Source organism: Chiroxiphia lanceolata, chromosome 22, assembly GCF_009829145.1.
Source record: "Chiroxiphia lanceolata isolate bChiLan1 chromosome 22, bChiLan1.pri, whole genome shotgun sequence".
Lineage (NCBI taxonomy): Eukaryota > Metazoa > Chordata > Aves > Passeriformes > Pipridae > Chiroxiphia > Chiroxiphia lanceolata.
The window spans coordinates 4,599,847-4,618,829 of NC_045658.1; the positions used below are offsets into that span (position 1 = coordinate 4,599,847).

Below are 18,983 nucleotides of genomic sequence, written 5' to 3' on the forward strand. Positions count from 1 at the left end.
TTTGCAAGCACTCAGTGTGCTTGGCATGTCCTGGGAAGTCGCAGAGCGCTGCAGGGGCCAATTCTGACCTGGTGAATCACCTGCTTGCAGACCTCTCCTGAGACACTCAGTGCCAACTTTCCTCCATCCTGCCTGCCCCAGACTCAAACTCAGGGTTCCTGGTCCCAGTTTGCTCTGTTCCTTCATCACTGAGCCTTTTAACAGGACTCAAACACACTTGAATGTGTCGTGAGGTCACCGGTATCTGCATTTTCTGCTACAAAGCAGAGAACAGAAAACTTCAGTGAGTAACTCTGCAAACATGCTTTTGGCTCGTGTTTGATCTCGGAACGATTTCAGATAAAAAAAAGACCTTTCAAGTCTGGTGGCACACAGGGTGGAGGCAAAGGAAGCTCTCCCACAGTGGGTGTAATAAACTTACTTGGAGAAGTGGACATATCCTGAGGCTCTGGTTACAAAATAATAACAACAACGAAGTCTCAGAGTGTGATTGCAGCAGAGTTAACGTTTTTCCTCAGGTTTTTCAACTTGCATCGAGCAAATAATGGACAGGGGCTGTTCTCCCCCTCCTTTGCATGCCGGGCTCAGCTATTGTAAAGTGATTGTTCCCCTTTTAGCTCAAATGACTTCTTTCCGAGCTGAATTCCCTACGGAGGGAGCAGTAAACCGGTATCAAAGGCTGTTAATGCCCTTCAGCCCGTGGTGCTTAACCTGAATTTCTCTTCTGTAGTTTAATGACAGAAGCAGCTGCTTTGGTGGTGCTTTGGTACAGGGAGAACGAGGGGCTGCCAGTGAATAAAATTACAGGAAACCCAAACCCCAGGGCTTGCCAAAACCCGGATTTTCAGTGTATTTGCCTCTGCTGTCCTAATCCAGAGTTAAACATCCGTGTGATCACTGTATGATGTATTACCCCAGTTTGCTTTAGAGAACAAAAAAAGAAGGCTCAGGGTATTTTTGTGGGTTTTGTGCTGGTGTTTCCTCGGGTTCCACGTTCATTCAGAATTCCACAAGTGCTGAACCCACCACAACATCTGGGAGTGAGGAGTGATGCTGAGCCAGCAGATACTTTTTCACAGTATTTCCATTTTGGTCCAGAGTGATTCAGCACCACGTTGAGTCTGTAACATCCTCCTGTTCCAGGGTGGTTGGTGGGCGAGGTGAGAACTTGTGAAATGAAACCCAAATATTGAAGTTTAGATGATGTATGAGAAACTCTCTGCTCTTATGGTCAAAGGGATCCTTCCAGATACTGGGTGTGTCCTTTATCTATAAACAGCTCTTTGCTTTTGGTTTCTGGTGGTGGTAAATAAAGAGCGGGGATGCAGCAGGGGACAATGTTGTGTCTCACCATGAAAGCAAAATATATGTTGGAATCTTCAAAACACCTTTGACTCATTGCTTAAATAATAAAGTTTCTTAATCAAATACTTCTTAGTGGTAATAATGGCTTAATCTTAATTAGGTGGCTGCTGATTAAACAATTTTTCTTTGCTCCTCTGACAGCCCTGTATTGCTGTTGCACAGTTGAGTTTGTGTAACATTATCTTTTCTCTGTTGTGTTTTTTCTTGGTCTTGTTGCAACTGAATTTAAGGTTATGGGATTGCTTTATTCTTAGACAGAAGTAGTCCTTGCTTCACGATGATGTTGGTTGAATCTGCTGCAAAACTTTTGAAATTGAGCATTTAGAGTAAAATAGTCTTGGAAATGGGATGTATTTTTGTGAGAAAGTTGAACAGTGCTCGTGATGAGATTGCAGCACAAGGTAGGGACTGATAAGATGAAGAGGCTGCCTGTGCTGTTCATAAATACATTGGCTATGGAAATGACTTTTTATGGAATCTCCTGAAATGGGAGCTGGGAGGAGAGTGGCCATTTGGCTGTGTTTTTTTAGCTGGAAATTTCACAGATGAACAGACTGACTGTGCTCTACACTAATTATTACATGAAATCATTCTGAACGTGGTGTTTATTTATTCAACGTTCCTCCTCTGTGCAAAAAAAAAAAACAACCAAACCCAAAACACAAAAAACCCAGGAAAAAAAATCCCCATTAATAATTGGACTTGTAATAAAAACACTGAAGTACTTTGTTTGGATTTAATGTGAGAGCAACAGCAAGGATTTAAAACCTGCAGCTGTTGGGGGGGGTTAAGTCCTGCAGGGTTGGTCCTTGCTCCTGGGGAGAACTGGAACCCATCAGTTGAGGATGTTTGGAGGCTTCTCCTGTGCTCCATGGCAGGGGCTGTGGAAGGGTTTTTTCTCTTTCCTGGCCAGTTGGTTTTACCTCTGCCCATAAAAAGGGTCGATGGAGACAGAAAAGCAGATTAAGGGGGGGAAAATGCATTTGGGGGGTGACTCCTGTAAAGTGATTTACCCCCCCAGGCACGGGGAGGTCACTGGGTTTGATGTGGTGTTGGCTCTTGAACAGACTCCACTGGTGTAAAATGGTTCACTTGGAATTTGCTTTCCAAATAAAGCTTGGCCAGGAGCAGCCTGCCCTGAGAGCCTGGCTGCTTTTTCCAGGGTTATTTGCACAACTCTGCTTCCTTGAGAGTTGTGGGTTACGAAGAGAAGCTCAGAATGCCTCAGATGCAGATAAAATTAATATGGATGAGTTATCTGTCAGTTATTAATCAACTTTGGTTTATTTTTCCTTGGGACAGGGACTTTAAAATCATTTTTCCTTTATGTTTAGAGCTGTGTGGGGTGGTTGGCACCTCCTTAAGTTTGGGGCTTCAAGGAAAAGCCCTGTAGCTGTCCAGCTGCTCTTTCTGTTCACGTACCACCCATCCCCAATAATCCAATACTGTGGTGACTGATGGATGATTATTTTTTTTTTAATTGGAAATTATTTAGAGGCTAAAGAGACACATTTTGCACTTGCCAGAGAAAGGTGCTTGTGCTGGGCTCGGCTGTGCCACAAGAGGGGTGTGATCCTTTCACCAGAGTGATCTTTATATCAACAGCCAGAGTTAAAAAACCCCCGAGTTTACTGCTGGGGAATTCCCTAACCTCTGGAAATTTAAGACATTTCTTATTGAATCCCTGTAGAGCTTTGCTCTCACTATTACCTGCAACTTCTCTGGCAGTTGACAGGTTCATTGTGCTCTTCTCCACTGGAGTTTCATTGGATTCCCCCGGTGTGTTATCAGAGTGATGGCAGCTGCTATAACAGGGAAAGAAAACAGAATCATTTCCTACCTGAGCTGTTCATTCAGGAAATGCCTGAGAGATTCGAGGCACAGCCTGAATTGCATCAGCAAAAGCAATTTGTCTCTCTCTTTTGCTGTTTCCATTGCTGGAGGTGGGAGTCGACAGGGACGGGAATGTTGTGGTCTGAGATTGGTGTCAGGCTGAAGGAATGTCAAGTGCAGGGGATCACTGTCTGCTCAGCTGACTTCTTAAAGATGAAAATAGTCCTTTTCCTTCTCTAATGTGGTTTCAGAAGCTTAATACATGAACAATGAATGTTCTCAGGGCCCAGCCTTTGAGGCTGCAGCTTTCTACACAGTGGGTGAAGTTCTCATTGCACCAAGTAGCAGCTTCCTGGAAACTTAGGAATTAGATGTGGGTAAACTGGTGAATCAGGGGGAAAAAGATAATTTACCTTTGTGTGTGGATGCCTCCTTTTTGAAACACCCTCCTTTTAGGAAAGATCCTATTTTTATCTATGGAAAAGCAGGTTTTGTTAGTGCACTTGTAACTCCTGCGGTTTGGTTTGGTTTCAATTAATTAATTCCTGTAATCTGTGGATTACAGGTTGGCTCTATTTTTGGAAAAGCAGGATAGGGGCAGGACTTCCTAACAGATTGCCCTGGAAGTGGCAGATGGCATCCTTCACTCTGTCCCAGCTTTGTAGGGCATCCGTTGTGAGTGGTGTGGGGATGTAAAACAATCCAGCCATTTGCTGAACTCCTTCATTTGCTTCCAGCTGAGAGCCAGAGTCTCCTCCTTTCTTGCACTTGTCCCTTCCTAAATCTTTCATGGAATTGCTTTTTTTCCTCCCTGTTAGCTGCAGGTGTAAAGTGATGTGTGTTCTCAGGGAGCACTACCCATCCCAGAAGTTATTGCGCGTCTGTAGCGAACAGAAGAATTTTTTTTTTTAAGGAGTTGTGAGGATCTTTCTGAGGAGGGAAGTGGCTTCAAACATTTTACAGACACTGCAGTTATTATTTCTGTGAAGCCTTCAAAGAGCTGCTTTGTATTTGACAGTTCTGACCGAATCGCTTTGGGGTCGCGGGGGTTCGAATTTTTATTTTTGCGGAAACGGCGAGAATTTCGAATATTAACATGGGCTTTTCCCTTCTTTCTTTCCCGTCCCCCCTTCAAGAACCTTTTTAAAACGCTGGGGTTGTCGGAGTGGTCGAATTTTTCCTGGATTTGAGTGAGAAATTCAGAAGACTGAAGCCCAGGCTCACTGTCTACCTTTCACGGAGGCCCAGCCGTGAGAGGACAGAAGAAGGCACGTGGCGAATCATGACAGCGGACAAGGAGAAAGACAAAGACAAAGAGAAGGACAGGGACAGAGACCGGGAGAAGGAGCGGGACAAGAGGGACAAGGCGAGGGAGAGCGAGAACTCCCGGCCCCGGAGGAGCTGCACCTTGGAAGGAGGTGCCAAGAATTACGCGGAGAGCGACCACAGCGAGGATGAGGACAACGACAACAACAGTGCCACCACCGAGGAGTCCACCAAGAAGAGCAAAAAGAAACCCCCCAAGAAGAAATCCCGCTACGAGAGGACCGACAACGGGGAGATCACGTCCTTCATCACCGAGGACGACGTGGTGTACAGGCCTGGAGGTAAGAAATCCCTTCCCTGGGTTGTTTCCCTTTGGAAGGCCTTGTGCTCCCAGCCAGCCCAGTGTGCTCCCTGCTAATTGAAATGATCCTTGTCCTGGGGGCAGCCTTTCCAAGGAGACAAAGGGGGCTGTGCATGCAAAAGCTTTTCAGTGTATCTTGTGCTGTCTGATTTAGCTCCCCTTCAGGAAAGAGCCACCCTTTTTGCTTTCTGTTGTGTTAATTATCTGTGTGTCCCGTGGAATCTCTGTCCCTGGGAGATTTGAAACTAAATGGGGTAATGCACCAAAGGCTTTGCTCCCACTTTGGGAACAAGCTGATCTGAGCTGGAGGTTTGACTGGGATGATCTTCAAACCTTTCTGGCAAGTTTGTCTGTGGGTCTGTGATTGTTTTCTAAAGCTCCTCTGCTGTCTTCTGTGAAATATAAATCGGGTGACTCCAGGTCTCATCCCTGTTATGCCACTGATTTCACCCTCCTCATTAACAGCTGAGCCTGTGCACAGCAGCTTTAGCAGTGTCAGCACCAGCAAGTGTCTGGGATGTTTTGGGCACAGAACCAGGAGCTTGGGGTGTGCTCTGCATGTCTTGGATGTGCCTCTGAACATCACGTTTTTAGGGTCTCATGTAAGGTTTCAAGGTCTAACCTGTGGCTGCTGCCAGTTAACATTTTCCTCAGCCTGTACTTGAAAATGAGATTATTCAGCCCTGTGTGTTCCTCACATTTTGAGTACAAACTTCTCTGTTCACCTGCACAGCATCTCAAAAGTGTTGATTGCAGTTGTTTGTTCCCCCACAAGCAATAATTGGTTTTGGCTTCACTGTTGGCTGAACAGTGATGGTTTTACATCCCTTTGCTGTGAAATGCTCAGTGTGCCACAGTGAGCAAAACAGAGATGGATCCAAACTGAAAACCTGGGAAACTCAGGAGGTCAAATCTCATTTTTCTGTGAGGTGCTGTGTAATAGCTCAGCTACAGAAATGTCACTGTGTGAGTACTGATACCTAAAAGAAAACTCAGGGAATAAAAACTCTGAGACAGCTTAGTTTTGAGGGTGAGATAAGGAAAGTATTTAACTCGTGCCTGGGCACGGGGTTACAAGATGCTTCTGTTACAGATGTTATAATTTATAATATTCTCTGTCCAATCCCAGGTTTTTCCACCCCCTGGCTTTTGCCCTGATCCACCCCCAGTCCCACCCCTGGGGAATTGGGGCTGGGGTCTTTGAGACCCTTTTCTTCATCATCTTCATCTTCTTTGGGGTACAAGGGGCACCTGGTTACCCAGGTCTTGACTGTACTCTCGCAGTTCAGGCCAGGATTAGATGTCCTCAAACAGAAGAGGCCTATCTTAAAGAGAGACTAAACATTTCTCATGGAATTCAGGGGTATTGATTTGGGGAATTGGGATAAAAGGGTTGTAGTTACTATGCTAAGGGTAAGGGAATAAATGCTGCTGCTTCTAAAATCTGCTTCTGCTACATAACTACTTATAAAACTTAGAAAAATTAGAAAAATCAAAAAACTAGATGGACCTTAAGGCATCAGTACAGCTGGGAGTGTTTGAAGTGCTGTCCCCAGTTTTAGAGGCTGTGGGTGCCCCGAGGTGTGTGGGTCAGACCCGGCTGCTCCGGGCGGGAGGTGCTGAATTCCACACTCCTCCTTCCCCCCCTGGAAGTCCGAGAGTCTGTTTTTCACTGAGCTCTCCCAACATTAGTCAGAGCAGCTTATCTCTTGAAATGCTTCAGCTTCAATTTGGACTCCTTTCATCCCTCACTCCAAACCATTCCAGGAGCTGTCTGTCCCTCGGTCAGGGCTCGCGGCTGGGGAATATTTGTCGCCCGAGCAGTGGCAATAGGGAGCTGCAGAAGCTCTGGCTCTGGTGACAATCTTATTTTCAGTGTCAGAGGATGAAAAATAATTCAGAATCTGTGGAGAGCAGCTGTTGTGTGGGCCCAGGAGTACAATGTGAGACACTGGCTTTATTGCAGAAAGAGCTGGGGCTTGAAATGAAGACGGGAAACCAGTTTGTGATCTCAATTTTCCCCTGTTGCAGTGGGATGGAGGAGTGGTTGGAGCTGGTGTGGAGGAGGTTATTCAGTGAAAGAACAGGGAAAGCCACAGTCTGTGTGATAATGGGGCATTTGTAACTGTTCTGTAATTTAAGAATCTGCTTATTAAATGTTACGTGATTAGTAATAATTAGCATAAGAGATGTGCCCCAGCACTGAAACTTTTCTGTTCAGTTTGCTCTTTGTGCTTTTGTAAAACTTTGTCTTGAAAAGTGCTGAGGGTGGTGAGAACAAACATTAGCTCAGTTCTGGAGGGACATGAGCTTAGCTGGAACCTTAACTGAATATACTGATTTTTAAATTCGATTTAAAAGGTAATTTCTCAACAGGCTGAGATCTTGAATACACATTCCTATGCTTAATTCATCCAAAAACCAGTTTTAGCATGTGTTACAGAAGGAGCTCTTACAGCTTGTTACACACAGGAAGATGTATTTGTAGCTAAGGGTGCAAATTACATAAATTTTAAGAGAGATTAGAGAGCTTAAATTAATGAGACACAGCAAGGATTAGAAAGATGAAAATTAAAGGTGTGTGCAATAGGGATAGCTGTCTTCAGCTTACATCTCCTAGGCTTTAAGGGAAGGAAATCCTTTCCAGTCATTTGATTCTGTCCCTTAAATACTCTTAGCTGATATGGATGAAAGTTAAAGGGCTGCATTTTCCTCCTGTGAAGTCCTTGCTTAAAATCTCATTCTGTGTTTACCCTGTTGCTGTACAGTACTTAATCCAGCACTTAATGCAACCTTTTTTTCCCATGCTGAGCTCAGCAGCTGTATTGGAGCAATAGAAAACAAACTGTAAATAAATACATAATCAAGATAATTGGAATTTTTCCAAGTGAAAGGTGGCACTACATTGTTACTGTATAAATACTGCTCTTATTAATTTGCATGGATATAATGAATTCATGCACAGCTTTAAACAAGGTATTAAAAAGAACCGAGTAGGGCTTAGACAACACTATGCAATTAATCTTCTCTACTTTGCTGGGAATCACACAGACCTCTCCTAAAAGCTTGTTGGCCCAGTTCCCCATCTGTCCCCTCAGCTTCCACAACCTCCCTCCCATTTCCTTCCCAGTCTAATCTGGGGAGTTTTCCTGATTCCCCCCCCCCCCCCCCCCCCACAGTTGTAACCTTGCTTTTGTCCAAATTCCTGTTGGAACATGAATTTTGGTTGCAGAGGGTATGTTCAGATTTGCTTTAGGCTTCCTTAGCACGAGGTAATATATTTGCATCTTTCCCCTCCCTCTTCACGAGGGCAACAACAAGCTTAAAATCTTACAAGAACCTGACATATGGAGGTATTTTTCTCCTGTGTCTTCAGCCTGTCATTGGACATGGAGATTTCCTTTTCAGTAGCCCAATAAATTATGAAGTAAATGGATTAAGATGCCAGCAAAAGTACATAGTAGAAATATCTGCATCAGAATAGTAGCTGGCTCTGTGGATAATGATTATCTTGTTCTTTGAGCTCTTGAATACCTTTCTTACTTGGAGGAACCTCTGGGTGTCCCTGTCCCCTTTCACCCTCAGCCTGTTGAACACCTCAGGAAAGGATATTCTCATATTAAAGTCACAGAATTTAAAACTGAGGGTATTGTCACTGAGCAAACTGCTGTGGTGTCATTGTGGTGGCACCTTGAGTGCTGGACTGGAAAAACTTTGTTGGGTGGAAGTCTGAACTGATTTGGAGCTTCAGGAAAAAAAACCAGGTGACTTCATGTCCCCTGGAGCTGAGGACAACATTGTTTGCTTCGCCTACGTAGAAACATTTAAAAGGATCTGCAGGAATTAAAAGGATTTATGAGGATCTGTTTCTCCAGTGACATCAGTAGCTACATAAACAGCACCTGAGCAAGAGGAGTCAGCGTGAGGTGACACAAGGTGAAATGATCCCACACCCCACTCTGCTTCTCCAGCAAACTGCTTTGGAACAGCTTGTGGGAGAGCCTCCTTGTCCTGGAGTTTTAGGATCCGTGTGAAGCTGGAAGAAGAGGTGCAGGGGGTTAGATATGGGAAGTGCAGTTTGATATAGTTCAGGGAAAGAGGCAGAATGAGCTTTTTCATCAGATGGAATCACAGGATGGTTTGGGTTGGAAGGAACCTTAAAGATCATCCCATTCCAGCGCCCATGTCCAGAGACACCTCCCACTCCTTCTGTGTGTCCTGGACATGTGGACTAGTATCTGAAAAACAGGAACGAGTTCCTTTGTCATTTAGAGATGTTTTAGGCTGTTTGGGACAGCTGTTGGACCAACAGAGCAATATTATTTACTATATCTGTATTATATATAATATTTCTACATAGAGAAACACTAAAGCATTAACCACTCAGTGAATTAGCCCCAAACCAAGAAGGATGACTGTTAAATAAAAACAGCACTTTTTAAGAGCCTTAAGTTATTTTAAAACATAGGCCATGTGAATATATATATATATCATCTTGGCTTATTCTTTTATTTGGAACTGTCTGACTGGGTTGCATTTGCATACAAAATTTGAAAATGCAAACTGGAATAGATGAAACAAATATTTTAATTATGGCTTCTTAAAGTTTATAGAGTATCAAGAACAAGCAGTTTGATACAGTGCAGGGAAAGAGGCAGAATGAGCTTTTTCATCAGATGGAATCACAGGATGGTTTGGGCTGGAAGGGACCTTAAGGATCATCCCATTCCGTGTCCCTGCCATGGGCAGAGACACCTCCCACTCCTTCTGTGTGTCCTGGAACATGTCCTTGTATCTGAAAAACAGGACTGAGTTCCTTTGCCATTTAGAATCAGAGAATCAGCTGGGTTGGAAGGGACCTCCAAGATCATCAAGTCCAACCCTTGATCCAACCCCGCCGTGGTTCCCAGCCCATGGCACTGATGCCACATCCAGTCTCTTCCTAAAAACCTCCAGGGATGGAGAATCCACCACTTCCCTGGGCAGCCCATTCCAATGGCTGAGCACCCTCTCTGTAAAGAATTTCTTCCATTCTTTTAGGCTGTTTGGGACAGCTGTTGGACCTTTGGGTTTAGTTGCCTTTTTATTTCTAAGGTGTGGGAAGTTGTTGTCACTGGGATGAAAGTGAGATATTGCTACTGGAAAATAAAACTTGAGCTGAGCACTGACTTCTTTGGGTTTAGAGGTCGATGTCACTTCAGAGTTCTGTTGGATTCCTGCCCCTGAGTGCAGCTCAGGAGGCACCACAACCCCCTGAGCTGTTCCCTGGGCAGGGTGGGAGCAGGACAGGACTGACTCTGCAGGTCAGACACTGTTGTGAAATCCTGCGGCTCGGTCGGCACCAGACGTGTCCAAGTGAGATCCTGCTTTTCCCTGGGATATGTTCTGGTTTAGAGTGGCCCTTTTTCCAAGGGAGCACTTCCTCAGCTGTGGAAGAGTCTGCAGGGCTGGAGGACCTGCAGGAGTTGGGTTCTTGCTCTGTCACAGTGAGAAAACAGCCAAAGAAGGGGGGTCAGGTTGTGTGTGAACCTGCAGGGCTGCAGTCGCTGCCCTGGGGAGTCCCAGCCTCAGTGGAACCACAATGATATTTTCCTAAGATCCAGTCAGGCTGAGATTCCTTCTGGCTGCCTTAAAATCCCCTGTCAGGTTGCTTATCAAGCAATATAAATTTTAATCTTTAGTTTTTTCTGGTGTTAATTAATTGTGAACGTTCCCTTTATTAAAACTCTGTCGATGGTTTGTATTGTTGTAACTGAGGAAATTGCTGGAATGGTTGTTTTAATCCATGAACTTTATAAAAATACAAAAACAAGGATCAAACCGAAGTTCTTTCTCCCTCTGTTTATTTGTTGATAAATGGTATGTTGGGATCTGGGCTGAATGAAACAGAAAAACTCATGCTCTGACAGTGCTTGGCTTGTATTTGACGTTGGCCCATGTGTTTGTCTTTCTTCTGGATGCTTCTATTAATTCTGACAGCTTTATCAGCTGCAAAAAGGGGCCATGCCAGAATATAGTATAAAAATATGTGTAAGATGAACATGAACTTTTTTTCTATAAGCCTTGAAATTCTGGCAAGTGCATTTTAGGCTGCTGAAGTTGGAAGGAGGAAATTTAATTGTTTTCTGGGAAGTTGAAATTTGAATTTGGTGCTTGGGCAGAAGGAAGAAATGCAAGGAGATGATTTTTTTTCAGCTGTACATTTGAATTTGAGGAGGTCTTTGGCCAAACCCTTGTTTTTTGTGCCTGTTGGGTGGCTCAGGTTTGTCACAGAGATGTGTATTTTCCACGTGTGGTCTCCTGTTCCCTCAGGAGCTCCACAGTTGGATTGAGTGTGTTCCAAAGTGATGCAGAGCCTGTATTTTCCTTTTCCTTTGAAAATCTGTTACCATTGTGACAGCAGATCATTGCAATAGTTCAGTGCCAGACTTTCAGCTCCTCTGAAGAGGAGTCACCTCAGGAGCTGAGCTGCTTCATGTGGTTAGAAAAGCTCTCTTATTTTTCACACTTCCACCACTGTTTTCAACCCTTCTGCATCTGTGAATAGTGGTGAGGAAAAATAACAATCTTTTTTCTTTTTTTTTAAGAAAACATTAAGACTTTTTTTGTTTCAATGGAAACAAATGTGTTCTTTACCCATTTTCCTCCTCGGGTAATTAAAAGAAGGGGAAAAAAAAAATTAAAGTAGAGGCCTGGATTAGTAGGTGAGTCCTAAATCATGTCAGGAGGGTTAAGAAAATGTGTGAAAACATCCCAGAAGGGTTTTTTTTTGCAGCTGATTGAAGTCTGTGTGTAGGAACAGCCTGTTTGTCTGCAGCTGAAACTCGGGCTGGTTCTGTCCTGTACTGTGGGATATCACAGTGCTCATCATTAATTTTGATTCTCAGCGTTGGAGAGTTGGAGAAATGTGGTTTTTAAAGGGAGTAAGTGAATAATATTAAGCACAGAAAATAATTAAGGCTGTGTGGCAGAGCACACCAGCTCCTTAATGCATAAAACTGCCTTTCTGTGTGTGCTGGGGGTACAAACAGAGAACATCAACCGGGCTGGATGAAAAAAACAAGATGCATTTCCTGAGTTCACATTTACTCTTGCACTGCTCTGCCCATGGACAGCTGCTGGTGCCTGGCAGATGGAGCCTTAAGTGCAGATCAAGGTTGATCTGGCAAATGGATTCCTCTGGCTTTGTTTGGCCTTTGTGTAGAAATCATGGAGAGCAGCACTGAGGAGGTGGCTCTGCCCAGGGCTGACCCAACAGCAAGTTTTTATGCTATTATATATCAATACAATACATTAATTATAATATTAAATAAATATACATTAAATATAATCTATTTTTATATATTTTATATATATTTTATATATATATAATTATGTATTTTTTATATATATTATATATATATTTTATATATATATATATATAATTATTGTGCTTTAAAATGAAGGGGAAAAGGTGACATACCAGTGTTAAAACCAAGTAAATAACACTTCTGCTGTAAGATCAGCTTTACAGCTGCTGCCTTGATTTGTTCTGTGTGAAAGGCTTCTCAGAGCTCCTTCCAGGGAAAAGGGTTTGCATTTGGGAAAATACAGGTTGATTTTGAGGAGTAAAGGTAATTTTTCAGTGCTGCCAGCTGTTTGCAGGAAAGTCAGCTGTTTGCTGGGGAGTTTAAATTTGACTTTGGTGCTTGGGCAGAAGGGAGAAATGCAAGGAAATGATATTTTTTTCAGCTGTACATTTGAATTTGAGGAGATCTTTGGCCAGAGCCTCGTTTTTTTGTGCCTGTTGGGTGGGTAACAGGGAGGTTCTCATGTGAGCTCACTCAGCAGTGCCAGTATTTGCATCTCCACAGGCTGCACTGTTTGAAATGCAGCACTCTGGGAAAATCATCCTCACTCAAGTGACACATTTAATTTCCCTGCTCTGAACACATGTTTCTGTTCAGGGCTGCACCAACAGCTTAGAAAATGGATTGCTCTGTGTCTAATCAGGAGGATGAAGTTGATGGGTCAGGGATGGGAAATAGGAATGGCTGGGATTTTATTTTTTTTTTTTTCCAAATAAAGCATTGGAGAGTTGGAGAAGTGTGGGTTTTAGAGGGAGTAAGTCATTAATATTAAGCACAGGAAATAATTAAGGCTGTGTGGCAGAGCACACCAGCTCCTTCATGCATAAAACTGGCTTTTTGGGTGTGCTGGGGGTGCAAACAGAGAACATCAACCAGGCTGGATGAAAAAAACAAGATATCAGGTTTTGATGAGTGTGTTACACTCGAATTATCAAAAAGGTGGCTAAGGGAGAGAAGTTAAACAACCATTTGGTGTTTGTGGTGGGTTTGGGAATGGAAGAGTTTTCCAAGCCCTCGTGGTGTGCCTGTTTTCCCTGGTAGAGTGTGGAGTTCCAGTCCTGCGTGGACTGTACAAGAGCTCCTTAAAACCACATAAAAATGACAGTTTTTACATCAAGTGCAGCTCCGTGGGCCAACTGTTGACTCTTTATTTCCTCCACAGTGACTCATTGCCAAAATTGGGAAACACAAGTGAATGGGAAGTGCATGAGAAGAAAGGTTCTGTGTCTCCCCAATCCCAGTCCTTTGATCTCTGCACATTTTTGTGTGTTGGCTGGTTGCATTCCCTACTCAAAGGCATCGTGGAAAACCACTTGATCCCATGTAGAATGTGATGATTTTTCCCATTTTTAAAGGTTTATTATAATCCCTGTGTTGAGGAATTACCTGGAGCTGTCGTCCCAGTGAGTTGGGAATTGCACACTGGGGGAATTCTTTAATAGAAAAGGAAGTTAAGGCTGTGTAAATCAAGTGAGACATTTGTGGTGCTGCTCATCTTTTGTGTCTCCCAGGTTTAGAAAGGAGTGTCTGTGCAGAGCTGTGGAAATGCAGCCAGAGGAGGTTTGGGAGCCAGGTGGCTCCGTGGGTGTTTGTGAGAAGCACTGGGAGCAAATGTGGCACCTGCAGCAAAACTTTGCTGCCTTAAAAGCCCAGAAAAGACTGTCTGAAATGGCATGTGTGCAGTAAAGCTTATCTGTTGCTAAAGGAGGAGCTCTTAGACTAATTGGTTATTTAATTAATATTTTTTTGCAGCCTGGATTCTTTATTCCCACCCATCCTCCCTTTTTCCTGTGTTTAATTGAAAAAGAAAAACAATTCCAAGGCAGGAGGATCCCCTTGCAGGGGCTCAGCACCCTTTGCTTTCAGTGTGGCTTGTTTTTTTTTTTTTTTTTGGTAACAACTTTCTGTAAGGACATTTTGCTTTGTCTCAGGGTTGTTAATGAAGTATGTCTGAATGCATCTTCCAAGGAGAGCTGTGCAGTGTTGTGGACATGCTTGAAAAGTGCAGGAAAATAATTGGTGTGGGAAATGCTGGAGCTGGGGGCCTGAGCTGCAGAACAGTTGCTTTTATGAAATTGGGAACTGCAGAGTACAATTAGCTGTCATTAATTTTGTTGAATAGAAATATGTTCCATTTATTGTACAATCAGGAGCCAGGCTTGAATGAGTTTAAATAGATGAAATCTAAATTATACTGACAGTCCATTAAACAGCAGCAAAACCCCTTAAAGAAAATGGATTCACTATGATACCAGTTTATAATAAAATCATTTGCCAAATAAGAACTATAGCCCAGGCACTGGGAATACTCCTGTGAGCTTCAAATGAACACAGTAAATTGGTTGAACCATTTATTGCAGAGCAGGGCTCGGGCTCGGCGTTCCCTGACAAGGAGCCAGCAGAGCTGCTGGAAATCTGCTCGGCAGGAGGTGACACTGAAAGATCAGGCTGGCAATTTGTTTGTTGTCAGCCAGATGGGGGAGGAGAGAGGAGGCTGCACAGCTCCCTACCTGCAAGTGGGAATGTTGTCCTGGCTCACACCACGTGCTGGGTGTTCCCAGTGCCCTCCTCCCTGTCTTTCTCTCTGGCACTGAACCATCTTGCCATTTTTCCCCAATTTTTCCCCAATTTTTCCCCAATTTTTCCCCAATTTTTCCCCAATTTTTCCCCAATTTTTCCCCAATTTTTCCCCAATTTTTCCCCAATTTTCCCCCAATTTTCCCCCAATTTTTCCCCAATTTTTCCCCAATTTTTCCCCAATTTTTCCCCAATTTTTCCCCAATTTTTCCCCAATTTTTCCCCAATTTTTCCCCAATTTTCCCCCAATTTTTCCCCAATTTTTCCCCAATTTTTCCCCAATTTTTCCCCAATTTTTCCCCAATTTTTCCCCAATTTTTCCCCAATTTTTCCCCAATTTTTCCCCAATTTTTCCCCAATTTTTCCCCAATTTTTCCCCAATTTTTCCCCAATTTTTCCCCAATTTTTCCCCAATTTTTCCCCAATTTTTCCCCAATTTCCCCCAATTTTTCCCCAATTTTCCCCCAATTTCCCCCCATTTTTCCCCCCATTTTTCCCCCCATTTTTCCCCCCATTTTTCCCCCCATTTTTCCCCCCATTTTTCCCCCCATTTTTCCCCCCATTTTTCCCCCCATTTTTCCCCCCATTTTTTCCACTTTTTTCCTTTTTTTTTCATTGGATACCTCCCAGGGTGGGGACTCCAAACCTGCCTGGGCAGCCCCTTCCAGTGCCTGTCCACCCTTTCCAGGAGGAAATTCCTCCTGATGTCCAACCTGCCCCTCTCCTGGCACAGCCTCTTGTCCTGGCCCTTGTTCCCCGGGAGCAGAAGCATCTCTGGCTCAGAACCTCCAACATCAAATATCTGAAGGAAAAGCAAAATGAGGGAAAGAATCCAATAAAATCCTGGGCTGTCAAACCCAAAATGCTGTGTATTGGAGCTCTGGTTGCTCACAGCTCCACTGTGAAGGCCGAGCTTGTGGCTCTTGAAACCACGACAGGGGATTGTAGACAATTCCTTGACAATGACTTTCAAGGAATATCATCCCTGTGGAAGTGTGGTGCTGTGCAGAGAGCCTGAGGCTTTGTTTCTTGCATGATGCAAGTGTTGACTCATTAGGTAAAACATCAGAAGCATTCTAATTTCGAAGATGGTTCCTACAAAAACCCCACAACACTTCAGCTGCTCAAGGGTCAGAAAATGGAGGTGGTTGGGTTTGGTTTGGTTTTTTTCCCCAAAAAAGATCTTTACGTCCACATATCGAAGCTCTAATTTTAAAAGCAGCTTTTAGTGTGGGGATATTAATGTAACCCCTCAGAAGTAGGGCACATCTGGTGAATATCACAAGCCCAAAGGCATAATGACTCTGTGCCATGTGGCAGGGAAACGCTCCATCTCCAGTGGGACGTTTTACACGGAATGGGAAAGGAAGCAAATGCACTCCCGGCTGGAGACAGGCAGTGAACCCAAGAGCTGTGCAGGGAATTTGTTTCTTTGCTGTGTTTTGCCATTGGAGTGGCAAAGGTTATGGAAAAGCCCTTTTATTTTTATTTTTTGTCGATTATTTTTCTTTCCTTTGCCAGTTTGTTCAGCAGGGAGCTCTGTGGTGCACAACACCTCAGGTGTTTTGAGTTGTCCAGGGTGGCCCTGGGATGAGATCTCACTGCGTGGATTTGTACTGTACACATTACAAGTCCTCTGAGGAGAGGCTGAGGGAGCTGGGGCTGTTCAGCCTGGAGAAGAGGAGGCTCAGGGGAGACCTCCTCACTCTCTGCAACTCCCTGACAGGAGGGGGGAGCCGGGGGGGGGTTGGTCTCTTTTCCCAGGCAACCATCAGCAAGACAAGAGGGCTCGGGCTTCAGCTGTGCCAGGGGAGGTTTAGGTTGGATATTGGGAAGAATTTCTTTGCAGAGAGGGTGCTCAGCCATTGGAATGGGCTGCCCAGGGAAGGGGTGGATTCTCCATCCCTGGAGGTTTTTAAGAAGAGACTGGATGTGGCATCAGTGCCATGGGCTGGGAACCACAGTGGGGTTGGATCAAGGGTTGGACTTGATGATCTCAGAGGTCACTTCCAACCCAACTGATTCTATGATTTCCCATGGGGTTACTTGCTCTTACCTCCTGGTGAACACAGGATGATGTGAGGACAACTATCCTTCAGCAGAATAAATCAAATTATACTTGGCTGAAGTTGCCTAAGTCTGTGCAGAAGTTCTGTGCTGAGATTGTTCCCCAGATCTGTGGTCAGTGGGGGGACAAAAAAAGGCTGAGCCAGCACATTGCAGTGTGCTGAGGGTGAGGATGGGGCTGTGGGGCAGTTTTCAGTGGCATAAATCTTATTGCATTATAAAAATTCTTTCCTTGGGTCCACTTGCAAGGTGTTTGGATTTCTGGCAAACAGCAGGAATTGCTCTTTACGGTGAGTTTTGGGTGGATGATGTGAACCCATCCATCAGTGTTCTCCTTTTCTTGGGGGGGGCATTTTTCATTCAGGACGTTGCTTTGCACCTGGATAAACCTGTTTCCTTCTCATTGTGGCCTCTGTTGCTTCAGAGATGTCTTAACTGGGTGTCATCCTTGTTTTAAGGCTTGGCAGGCAGCCAGCAGTGCCTCCCTTAAATGCAATACAGAGAGAGGCAACTCCTTTGCTTTATCCACAGTAGATGCCACATTCCTCTATTTTTTTGTGATGTTCTGTTCAGCTGTTTGTTCTGCCCTGCTGTGTGATAACACTGGAGATGAGATCTTGCAAAACTCAGATATTAAGGGGGGGGGAAAATAAAAAAAAAATAAAAATCTTGGGAAATTTTGGTGTTTTCCATATCTGAAATCTCGTAGCTTTTCCTGCACGTTCCCCAGTGAATCCTGAAAAAACTTCCAGCACATGAGAGGAGGTGGGACATGATGGAAATAAATAGGTGGTTCATCTGGGATGCTGAGCAGTTGGTTGGAGTGAGTGGAGGTTTGTCCAAATGGAATGATTAGCCAGGGAAGTCTGGGATAACACACGGGTGCTTTGATGTGGTTAAATTGCCACAGCTCCCAAATAAGCTGGATTGAATCAAACTGCATCCATGTGTGTTAGAAAACTCCGAGATTTTGGAGTTTTTCTGCAGAAATATAAAAAAACCCCTCATGGAAACCCATTCATAGGATAATGGTGGGGTTTGTATCTTCTGTGGTTTGAATATCATTTATTTAAATGTATATAAAAAGGGACACAGTGACTGTCCCATGATATTTGTTTGGCTTAAACTCTGAGCCTTGGAGTTTTTCTGTAGAAATGTAAAAAAAAAAAATTCATGGAAACCCATTCATAGGATAATGGTGGGTTTTGTATCTTCTGTGGTTTGAATATCATTTATTTCTATGTATATAAAAAGGGACACAATGACTGTCCTTAGATACTTGTTTGGCTTTGGGAGCAGCATCTTTGTTGTTTAGCAGGCTTTGTGTGAGTTTTCTGATTTCTAAGGTCATTATCATTAATCAGGCACTTGGTTCCCATCCCTGCAGTAATTCTATTCCAAAGGCACTGCTTTTGTTGTAGTTATTGCCAAGCCTGTTTTTAATACAACAGCCCTTATGTTACAGCAACCTCGGAGGGTCCAGTTGTCAAAAGCAAACAAAAATAATTACTGTGTTTCTGTCATGTCAAATGTAACTGGAGAAAGCCCAGGCCTTCCCTGAGGTAAATCTAATTTACTTGGCTGTGTTTCATCTGGGATTGGTTGCCTTGGTTTTCTTCACAATTAGAAGAGAAAATATGTTAGTGCTGGGTTTTTAATGGCAGACTGACCACACCAGATCTGATTAGTTCCCTCTCTTATTTTGATCTGGTTCATAGGCTGTGACCTGGTCGTTGTTATTAACTCAATCCAGAGTGGGCTTTCAATGACTTTCTTTTTGGTTTGCTGTTTTTTTTTTTTTTTCCCCAGCAAAATGTCTATTCAAATCAAAGTTAATTTTTATGCAGTTAATTCCCTTATTTATCATCATAAATAGTTTCTATTCTTAGACCGCGCTCGGAATAAATTACACGTTCATGCAAATGGAATGGTGGCTCTTTCAAAGCTTGGGCTGTGTTTCAGTTTTATCCTGTTTTTATGTTCTTTCTTGGAGGTACAGAAGTTAATTCCCCTTATTTTTAAAATCTTGTTTCTTTAAAGATTGCGTTTACATCGAGAGCCGCCGGCCCAACACCCCCTATTTCATCTGCAGCATTCAAGACTTCAAACTGGTAAGGAAACATTTTCACATCTCCTTTTTTAACCCTGCCCTGCTCACCAGTGAG

At 43.7% G+C, this 18,983-nt stretch overlaps 1 protein-coding gene across 6 annotated transcripts in view; it reads left to right on the plus strand.

The window, feature by feature from the left end:
* RERE (arginine-glutamic acid dipeptide repeats) overlaps window positions 1–18,983 on the plus strand; it is a 206,126-nt gene that overhangs the window by 61,624 nt on the left and 125,519 nt on the right. For all 6 annotated transcript variants that reach the window (XM_032709297.1, XM_032709302.1, XM_032709296.1 and 3 more), the window contains exons 2-3: window positions 4,335–4,805; window positions 18,859–18,929. In XM_032709297.1, coding sequence (XP_032565188.1) covers window positions 4,481–4,805; window positions 18,859–18,929 — 396 coding nt within the window. In that variant the 5' untranslated portion in view covers window positions 4,335–4,480. The remainder of the gene's footprint in view (window positions 1–4,334; window positions 4,806–18,858; window positions 18,930–18,983) is intronic.